Raw genomic sequence first — 11,287 nt, 5'->3', positions numbered from 1 at the left:
AAATGAGTCAGCTCTTCACATCAGGTGGCCAAAGTACTGGAGTTTCAGCTTCAACATCAGTCCTTTCAATGAACATCCAGGACTGATCTCCTTTAGGATGGACTGGTTGGATCTCTTTGCAGTCCAAGGGACTCTCAAGAGTCTTCTCCAACACCACAGTTCAAAAGCATCAAATCTTGGGCGCTCAGCTTTCTTCATAGTCTGACTCTCACAACCATACATGACTACTGGAAAAAACGTAGCCTTCATGAGACAGACCTTTATTGGCAAAGTAATGTCTCTGCTTTTTAATATTCTGTCTAGGTTGGTCATAACTTTCCTTCCCAGGAATAAGTGTCTTTCAATTTCACGGCTGCAGTCACCAGCTATTGCTACTACTGTAATAATCTAAGGGGTAACTTCTTATCCAGACTGTGCCACAATTAGGTAGCCCTGCATTGGCCATATACCATAGGTTAAATTATTCCAACCACATAATCCACACCTGTGTCTGATACATTTGCTTGGAAAAGCTAATTTTCTATCAGGCTCTCTCACCAGAGCAATTTGGTGGCTGTATTTCTACCCTTGTGCAAACACTACCCACTTCTGAGTCATCATCCTACTACTCCCCTTCTGGTGGTGCTCAGCACTCTGTGTTCACAGGAAGGTCTGTGGGAGTAATCTGACCGGCAGACTAACCTTGACAACTTGGTTCTCAGGTCAGCTTCCCTATGGCTTCAGGACAGTAGACCTCCCCTGTTCCCCAGAAGTTCAGAAGGATATTTATTGCACCTTGACTTTCTGCCGGCTCCTGGCTTCTTCCACGCAAGAACAAGTGGATAGGTAGCTATGTATGTGATTTATGAACCAGACCGGAGTGGGCTAGAGATATAAGACATTCACAGTACACTTAAAAATCTCACAAGCTTGCAGGCTGCTATATCAGGCCATTTGCTTCTCTCTCGAGGTATTGTCTGTCGCTGTCAAACTCTCTCCCAAAGTTTCCCACTCAAGGCAGAACTCGACTAAGTGTACACCCATCTCAATTAATTTATTATTTAATTCCCATATATGTTTTCTCTTTATATGAACAATTGTGTTTCACTGTGGGACACATCATCAGAGCAACAAGAAGAATGGAGTATGTGCAGCACCGGCTGGATTGAGGCTTTGAACTCCATTACATAAGAGTTCCACTGACTTGTACTATTTTCATTTATGTGATGAAAAGACTGCAGATCCCTTACCAGAGAAGACATGCAGATGACAAGATGAAAAGATAATGCTCAACATCATATCTCTCATTAGGGAATAGCAAATGAAAATAACAAGAAAGTACAACTGCATGCCTATTTAAATAGCTAAAACTCAAAACATTGACAACATGGCTAGGATGCAGAGCAAGAGGGATTTTCATTCACTGTTGGCAAGAATGCAAAATGGTACAGTTTGGAAGGCAGTTTGGCAGTTCCTTAGAAAACTAAACATACTCTTAACATATGATCCAGCAATCACACTCCCTGGTATTTACCCAAGACAGCTAAAAAATCAGGTCCACACAAAATCTTCATATGGATGTAGATGGATAAAGCAGCTTTATTCATAATTTTTAAAACTTGGAATCAATCAAGATTTCATTCAATAGGGAAACAGATAAACCGTGCTATATCCACACAATGGAATATTGAAAGAAGTATGGATATGGAATCTAGAAAAACGGTACTGATGAATGAATTTGTAGGGCAGGAATAGAGATTCAGGCATAAAGAACATACCTGGGACACAAAGGGGTAAGGAGAGGATGGGATGAATTGAGAGAATAGCACTGAAACATGTATATTCCCATATGTAAAACAGATCGCTAATGAAAATTGTTGTAAAACGCAGGGAGCTCAACCTGGCGCTCGGTGACAACCTAGAGGCGGGGATGGTTGGTGGGGGGAGGTTCAAGAAGGAGGGGACATATGTATACTTATGGATGATTCACGCTGTTGTATGGCAGGAGCCCACACAACATTATAAAACAATTATCATTCAATTAAATATAATTTTTAAAAAATAAATGAGTTATCAAACCATGAAAAGAATGGAGGAACTTAGATCACATTATTGAGTGAGACTAAATCTGAAAGGGCCACATACTGTAAGATTCCAGCTGCATGCAAGTCTTGAAAAAGCCTGTGTATGGATACAGTAAAAAGACCATTGGTTACCAGCAATCTGGGAGGAGAGATGGACAGATGTAGAGAAGAACGTGTGAAGCACAAAGGATTTTTTAGGGCAGTGAAACTACTTTGTATGACACTGTAATAGTCCATACCTATATTAGAGAATATATTATGTATTTGTTCAAAATCACCCAAAGTAAATTAGAGTGAATCCTCATATAAAATGAGCTATAATGCAAACTATGGACTCTAATTAATAATAATGCATCAATATTGGCTCATCAGTTGTAACAAATGTACCACACTAATGTAAGGTGTTAATAATAGGGAGAATTGGAGAGAGGATGAGGGGGTTATATGAGAACTCTAAATTCTTCCACTTAATTTTCTATAAATCTAAACTGCTCAAAAATAAAGCCTATTAAAAATAGCTTTTAAAAGAATGCAAATGATTTGCCTGTTTTTTCTCTCCTTGTTTTGTTGCTCCTCTCTTGCGTCTAACTTTCTTTCCAAGTTTTAGCAGTCATTCATAGCTTCTCCTGAATTAACTGATGTCAAACCTGCTTGTGAACCATCTCTCTCTCTGATGGCTCCTGGAACAAGAGCCCATCTACACATTACTTGATTACATGTGCCATTTGAAAATGGTTGTCTTTATATTGTCTTTATGATTTTCTCCATCTGCCCTTATTTCATTTTTTTTCTATAGCACAGCTGATTCAATAATATAGAGCCAATAAAAATGATTTCCCAAAGATTATGATTTCACATGTTAAATTATGCAAAATACCAATTAGCTCAATAGTTCTTCTAGAAGATGAGAAGACATCCTTTTGGTTAGGTGCAAGGACATATCAGAAGCAACAGATAGTACTTTTGGTATCACTGTTTTAAGTACTCATGTTCCCTCCACTCTCCTTGCTGCTGCTGCTGCTAAGTCACTTCAGTCGTGTCCGACTCTGTGCGACCCCATAGATGGCAGCCCACCAGGCTCCCCCGTCTCTGGGATTCTCCAGGCAAGAACACTGGAGTGGGTTGCCATTTCCTTCTCCAATGAATGAAAGTGAAAAGTCAAAGTGAAGTTGCTTAGTCGTGCCTGACTCTTAGCGACCCCATGGACTGCAGCCTACCAGGCTCCTCCGTCCATGGGATTTTCCAGGCAAGAGTACTGGAGTGGGGTGCCATCGCCTTCTCCGCCACTCTTCTTACTGGGTTATTTTTAATTGTTATAAGTGAAGTGAAGTGAAAGTGGCTCAGTCATATCCAACTCTTTGTGACTCCATGGACTATAGCCTGCCAGGCTCCTCTGTCCATGGAATTCTCCAGCCAAGAATACTGGAATGGGTAGCTGTTCCCTTTTTCAGGGAATCTTCTCAACCCAGGGACAGAACCAAAATCTCTTGCATTGTAGGCAGATTCTTTATTGTTTGCACCACCAGAGAAGCCCAAGAATATCCCTTCTTCAGGGGATCTTCCTGACCCAGGAATTGAACTGGGGCATCCTGCATTGCAGGTGGATTCTTTACCAGCTGAGCTACCAGGGAAGCCCAATTGTTATATCTCTTCCTTTAAATAAAGTACTTTTCTTATTGCTTAGGTATTTGGGGATTAAATGCAAATTCCTTTATTTTTCATCATTTTAATTCATTCTAAAGTGTCAAGTGTAAAGTTCCAATGAAGAAAATTAGAAAAAAATCTCTACCTTATGACTCACTGGCACCTTTAACTCACACCCCATGATACGCTTGTGATAGGAAAGATGTATTTTCCTGAATGCCACTTCCCCAGTGCTTCTGTTATTAAAGAACTCACTAATGTGCCTTTATATTAGGAAGCCTGGAAGCTTCCACTCTCCCATTCCAGAAAGACCCACAGTTCAGTGTCATCACTCAAACTTAAATCAGAGATTGAGAGGCTTCATTTCCTCCTAAAAGGATTCAAAGCATATCACACTTCCCCAATAACCTAATCAGAACATCAGCACCTCACCCTATCCATCTCTTCCCACCTTTTCTTATATAATAACAAAAGGCAGAAAAAGACCTCAGTATGTGCTGCTCCACAGAACTCTTAATCTCAGTCCAGACTGGGTATTTTATTATTTTACAAACCAAATGCACGTTCAGTCACTCACTTGTGTTCAACTCTTTGTGACCCTATGGACTGAAGCCCTCCAGGCTCCTCTAGTTCATGGGATTATCCAGGCAAGAATAGTGGAGTAGGTTCCCATTTCCTTTTCCAGGGTAGCTACTTACAATTTGTGTTAGGAGTGATCAGTCTCACCACAGTCCATTGAGCTATTAAACCTTCACAAATCCTGAGCATGTGATTTTTGGAGCAGATAATCAACAAGCTTGTAATAAAACTGGAGCACTAGATATGCAGATGACACCACCCTTATGGCAGAAAGTGAAGAAGAACTCAAAAGCCTCTTGATGAAAGTGAAAGAGGAAAGTGAAAAAGTTGGCTTAAAGCTCAACATTCAGAAAACGAAGATCATGGCATCTGGTCCCATCACTTCATGGGAAATAGATGGGGAAACAATGGAAACAGTTTCGGACTTTATTTTTTGGAGCTCCAAAATCACTGCAGATGGTGACAGCAGCCATGAAATTAAAAGACGCTTACTCCTTGGAAGGAAAGTTATGACCAACCTAGATAGCATATTCAAAAGCAGAGACATTACTTTGCCAACAAAGGTCCATCTAGTCAAGGCTATGGTTTTTCCAGTGGTCGTGTATGGATGTGAGAGTTGGACTGTGAAGAAGGCTGAGCACCGAAGAATTGATGCTTTTGAACTGTGGTGTTGGAGAAGACTCTTGAGAGTCCCTTGGACTGCAAGGAGATCCAACCAGTTCATTCTGAAGGAGATCACCCTGGGATTTCTTTGGAAGGAATGATGCTAAAGCTGAAACTCCAGTACTTTGGCCACCTCACGCGAAGAGTTGACTCATTGGAAAAGACTCTGATACTGGTAGGGACTGGGGGCAGGAGGAAAAGGGGATGACAGAGAATGAGATGGCTGGATGGCATCACTGACTCGATGGACATGAGTCTGAGTGAACTCTGGGAGCTGGTGATGGACAGGGAGGCCTGGCGTGCTGCGATTCATCAGGTTGCAAAGAGTCGGACACGACTGAGTGACTCAACTGAACTGTGCTATGTATGCTAAGAAAGACGAGCAGGAAAATAGGGCACAAACTGTAGATTTTTATTTATTTAAATCATCACCTAGGATGTTAAACAAATCATATCCACAAGCAATTCTACTGTGAATATATTTAATTTGGAAAACACTGGTGACAATGGTAACTGCAAGAATGTGAAAGTTCAGATTCCAAAGAAATCTTAAGACACTATATGAAATAAAGTATGAAAATTATATTTATATAATTCACCCTGAATTTGCACCTCAGAATATTTTCATGGTCTTTGGTCCACGCTATCTACATGTAAGAACCAAAGTAATTAAATAACAACAAAAAAAGACAAGTCTGCAATAAAACATTTCTCTCTAGATTTGGTTTGTTTGTCTTGGTGTTTCTTAGTTGGAGAAAACAGATAAATGTGTTGGATCAGTGAAACTCCTTCAAGTTATGACATTTTTAGGAGAGAAAAAGGTAAAGAATGGGAAAAGAACTAACATTTTTTTAAATATAGTCACTATACTCTAGGTACTGTGCTAAATACTAGTTACTACTTTTTAAAACCCTACAAATGCCCTCTAATTTCAGAACCCCTGTCACCAGTCTAAGGTAAGAAAAAAAGTCAGAGCTTAAGTAATTTCACCAATAAGGAAGAGGTAAGATTTAAAATGATTTGTCTGATTTCAAAGTCCATGATCTTTCCATTTCACAATGCTGCTTCTCTTATAATTTGTTGGAATATCTAGCACTATAATTGTATCAATGTGTAATTTCTAGTGCATTTACAAAAAACAGATCCTTTATAGAAAGCTAAGGCACTTTATTAGACTTACTACAGGTCATAAAATTAAGTAACCATTCTATTATATAATAGAATAATAGCAGTAATATACCTTAACATTTATTGAAGTCCCAATATATATGAAGTATTCTACAAGTATATACATATGTTATTATACTTAATCCTCAGAAAACCCCTACAAAATACAAGATGTTTATCCATAATGGGGATGAAAGAAAATATTCAGGGTGATGAAATAATTCCACAGGTACCATGAAAAAAACATTTTGATCTATGTTATCCCAAATAAACTGGCGTTGATCATCTACCCATCCTGTCCATCCCTGGACACTGTGCCCATCCCTCCCTCTGCTCCATCTCTATTCTTCATTTAATAAGCAAACTGTGTCACATTCCAAATTAAGACCAATTATAATCGCAACTGAAATGCAAAACTTTTTTTTAAGATAATGTCAACCTTATATTCCTACTACCTGGAATAACATTCTTCTCACCTATGTTATTTAAAGAATGGTAAGACCAAGATGGCTATTTTTTCATATACATTGCAGAATATTTTATATTAGTACAGAAAGAAAAAAGGATAATGCCTGTTTTTATTTTAATCTGATTAAACAATTATTTTATGTGCAATTAACTGTAAAGCACACAATGCCAGTCATTAATAGCACTGTCTTGCATTGGATGAACCCAGGTCAAAAGTGCTTAATGTGAGGATTTCCTTGAAAAAAAACTCAGAACTAGTTATATATACATCTTCATCACCTGATTCTGAAAAACGGCTACTGCGTATCTGAAGCTGTGTAGCTAGGGTGTAGCTGAAGCTGCAATACTTTGGCCACCTGATGCAAAGAACTGACTCACTGTAGAAGACCCTGATGCTGGGAAAGATCAAAGGCAGGGGAAGACAGAGTATGAGATGGCCGGATAGCATCACCGACTCAATGGACATGAGTTTGAATAATCTCTGGGAGTTGGTAATGGACAGGGAAGCCTGGCATGCTGCAGTCCATGGGGTCACAAAGAGTCAGACATGACTGAACAACTGAACTGAAGTGTGCATTTATTTCTTGGATTTTAATGTAATTTCATTATTATAAAAATAAATTCAATTATTTCATTAAAACTTTTTTGAAAATATATATCTGCAGCCTAAATTGATTAAAGTTGGATGTATTTACTATTTTTTGTCTGACTCATGTTAAGTCAATCATACTTTGTTCAATGCCCTTCATTTGGAATTGCTAGGTGAATATAATTAGCCATAATTATTACTGAAACAATTCCATACTCAAGAATATTAAATAGAAAAACTGTCTAATGCTTATCAGTAACAGTAAATTATTTACCTTCCAATAATGTACGTTCTCTAACTCTGCATGTATGAAATATGTTTTTCAAGTATTAAAAGTTAGCTTTAACTGTACATAAAACTGTTGAAACATTTACTTTTATAATTTAATATCTTATATTTTGGGTTTTTTCTCTGTTGAAAAGCAACAATGTTGTGGTGAGACTTAAATACCACTTGGTTACTCACTGTATCAATACTACAACTTTCCCACTATCTGGTTTATTATTCAACCAAGATTCTATCTCTACTATTCTACTTAAAATGTCTTTTCCCAAAGGAATTATCTTATTAGTTCCTCCTTTCACTGATCTTTTCTGAAATATATCATAATCCCTTTACAGACTCTCGAAAATGTCTTATACTTTGTGCCCCCATCCCCTTCCGAAGATATCTTCTTCATTTAGCACCTACTGACATTTTCTTTGGACCTGTTCTGACCACACATTGTCAGGCTCTTTCAATAGTTTCTCTCTCATTGATGTTGTTGTAGTTAAGTCATGTCCTCCTTTTTTGCGACCCCATAGACAATAGCCCACCAGGCTCCTATATCCATGGGATTTCCCAGGCAAGAATACTGGAGTGGGTTGCCATTTCCTTTTCCAGAGGATCTTCCCAACCCAGGGGCTAAACCAGAGTCTTCTGTACTGGCAGGATGATTCTTTACTGCCGAAGTCACCAGGGAAACCCCCTCCCACCCATTAGCCTATAAAATTACCCAATCCATAAAAATTAACCAAGACATATTTCAGGGCCTCTTGCCTTCTGAGATGGCCCACACTCTGGTCTGTGGAGTGTGTTTTTCTCTAAATAAATCCACTTCTTACCTATCAACTGTCTCTCATTAAATTCTTTAGCCATGAGGCAAGAACCTAAAATTTACCGGGAAGAGCTACTTTACTCTACGTTATAATGGCTTCCACCAGCTTATAGGTTAGAATCTAACATCTTTATCATAGGTTGAAAGTTTTGTTACAATCTGGCCCAACTCTTCTCATTAGCACTAAATCCATTCATTCCCACCAAATATTCCAGACTTGAGCTCCAACACTTATAAGACCTGTGAATATTGTATTGTCATGCCTTACATTTTTGTTGTTTCCTTCTATCAGCTATACAACTTCTTTGCTCTCATAGTGTTCTGTTCATGAGTATGGTATGCCCTGTTGCAACTGTTGTATATTATTCAACTGGACTTTGTTGCGGTCAGGGAAAACAGTATCTTAATCCTCTATCACAATGACTTCATGTAAGTCACACACTGAGTCCTCAACAACCCTTTGTTGTGACTGACTTTAAAAAAAATAATTAAAAATGCCTTATACGTTAAACTTTCATATAATATACACTATGTATCCTTAACCTTACACATTATGTACATATATATCCTATATGTATATACACATGTTAATAATTATATATGTGTATATATGCATACAGCTATGTTTATGGTGTGTGTATGTGCATATGTGCACATACCTCAGGGTTGAAAAAGCCTTTAAATATCATCTTTCCTAATCAGTAAATATCACAAAATAGGAAACCAAGAACTAAAGTCATTGAATGACCCTGCCAGTGCTGAGTTCCTCTATCAGCTCTTCATCCAGTGTACTTTTCACTAAATCACTTTAATTCAATGATCTCACCAATAATGTGATGCTAAATAATCTGTTCTACCAAGACCAAGCTTATCCCACCAGAATCTTAAGACTGTCTCACCTCATTTTCTCTCCCAAATCCCTGCCTGTCTCCTTACTGCCATCAAATGAGGAACACTTACGATTCTATCATCTCTGTATTTTCATTTACGTGTATCCCTCTTCTTTAAATATCCTCTATTTCCTCTGATAACTACTCTCAGTTCCTTCATAGATATGGTAAAGTCTACTTTCCCTGCGGAAAAAAAAAATTAAAAGGTTCTTATCTTGCTCTCTTGTTTAATTCACCATTTTTTTTTTCACCAAACCAAGGCTCACCATAAGAGATTACATTATCCTCATCATACTAGCTTATATTTGCCCATGCACATAACTCTAAAGTTTAAAGATTACATTCTCATCACTCACTCATTTCATCTTCATGATATGAGGAATAGTCAGGAGAAGGTCATATTTACAGGCAGATGAGTAAACTGGAGATCAAAAGTTAAGTGACATTCCAACGTTCCTGAAGAGAGCAAGAGCTGGAACAGACACTAGAATCAAAGCCTCCATATCCTTGCTCTTCTGAGCTTTCCACTAGTTTAATTGGCTTAAGTTTCCATCATGACATTGATATTGACACATATGGGCACCTCAGATTCTGTACAGTGAATGCTGCCTAGACTCATCTTTGATCTGAACTACTGCTCGGCTGTTAGTACTTTAAAAGTACAAATTTGAACCCTGGCTTTAGCTAAATCAGAGATCCTCAACTCTTTACATTAAATTGAAAAAAAAAATAATTTGATTTCATCTTTATCAACTAATCAGTTGATCTTTAAACTTCAAGTGGTAACAAGAATGATTCACACTAATATCCAAAAGGCTTTTCTAATCATGCGTACATGTGTGTTATTTCATGCAAGATTCTGAGGCAAATTATGTACTTTGGCTTTAGATAAGTTTCTATTCAATCTCTTCACTAAGTTGCTACACAGATCCAACAGTTTTTTATAAAAAATTAGGATATCAATGTTACTGTAGCACAGACTAATTTGTCTCTGCCTTAGAGCTCTAAAAACAGCTGAAGTCAGGTCAGAGACACTCTCCGCAACTCATTTGTGATCCTATGACCAATAATATACCTTCCCCCATCATATCTACTGCATCCTTCTCTTAATGTTTAGGCACTGCCAAGAAACTCTTTCAAATCCATCCCTAGCCAGAAGCACGAAGCATAATGCTTCCCACTTTCTTCCTATAAACAAGAAGTTTCAGGTCAGCTGAAGAATTCTCAGCGTCCTTTAGAGGAGAGAGGAGCCCCAGGAGAGGAGTGGTAATTCCTCATTTGGTATTGTTTTCCTGCCTGTCACTGCCCCACCAGGACCTCTGGTCAGCACTTTGCTGGGAGATTCCAAGGGGCAATTAGTTGCTTGCTTTTGTTGGCTGGTTGAAAACAAAGCAAAAAAAAAATTTTCAAGACAGGAAAAGTTTAAACCTAAACATCCTAACAATCACACACTTCAAGAACCCCACAATTCACTCATTAAGAATTGAGCTGTACAAGGTCTCAGCCAGCTCACTGGCGCCCCATTTGCCTTTAACTGTTAGACATGCCCTCACTTGGCTTGTTTCCACGTGTCCCACATAAGCTACACTTAACAAATTTAAGTCTGTTTCCGTATACATCAGTGAACTGTTTGCCTTAACACAGAATAAAAACCGGGGCTAAATGTTTGCTTGCTCTTTGCCAGAAATATATTTAAGAAAGTCCTAACAGAATGAGAACACAGAGGTTAAAAATATTGCACTTAATTATGAAAGTGCAGCGTTGGTTGCCCTCATTAACTATGAAGCTGTGAGGGAAATATTCCAGTGACTCACTAATGCCTTTTAGTTATTCGGTTCTTCTTTCCCAATAGCCTCGGACACGACCTAATTTGCCTCCTAGGAATCATACTTTTTACCTTAGGATCCCAGCACACCCAGGTCATCAAGAAGCACAGGGGTCCCTCCTGAAGCCCAGCAGTTTTGTGATGTGGACCCAGATGTGAAGATGGGAAGCACTGGGGCACTCCATTCCACTTACCAGTCTTCCACAGATAGAGGATGGGTGCCTCCGCCTCGCCAGGCGCCGCAGCCCCGTAGGCGCCCGGGCACAGCAGCAGCAGCAGGAGCGGCAGGACGGCCGGGTGCCG

General features: G+C 38.8%; 1 protein-coding gene across 1 annotated transcript in view; it reads right to left on the bottom strand.

Moving 5' to 3' along the window:
• Positions 1–11,287, bottom strand: part of THSD7A (thrombospondin, type I, domain containing 7A) — a 487,905-nt gene that overhangs the window by 464,442 nt on the left and 12,176 nt on the right. The window contains exon 2 of the mRNA XM_010845433.1: positions 11,179–11,287. Coding sequence (XP_010843735.1) covers positions 11,179–11,287 — 109 coding nt within the window. The remainder of the gene's footprint in view (positions 1–11,178) is intronic.

The sequence above is a fragment of the Bison bison genome, unplaced genomic scaffold, assembly GCF_000754665.1.
Source record: "Bison bison bison isolate TAMUID 2011002044 unplaced genomic scaffold, Bison_UMD1.0 scf7180017864216, whole genome shotgun sequence".
Taxonomy (NCBI): domain Eukaryota; kingdom Metazoa; phylum Chordata; class Mammalia; order Artiodactyla; family Bovidae; genus Bison; species Bison bison.
Note: the sequence above shows the minus strand (reverse complement) of the source record. Positions and strands in the feature narration are given on the sequence as shown.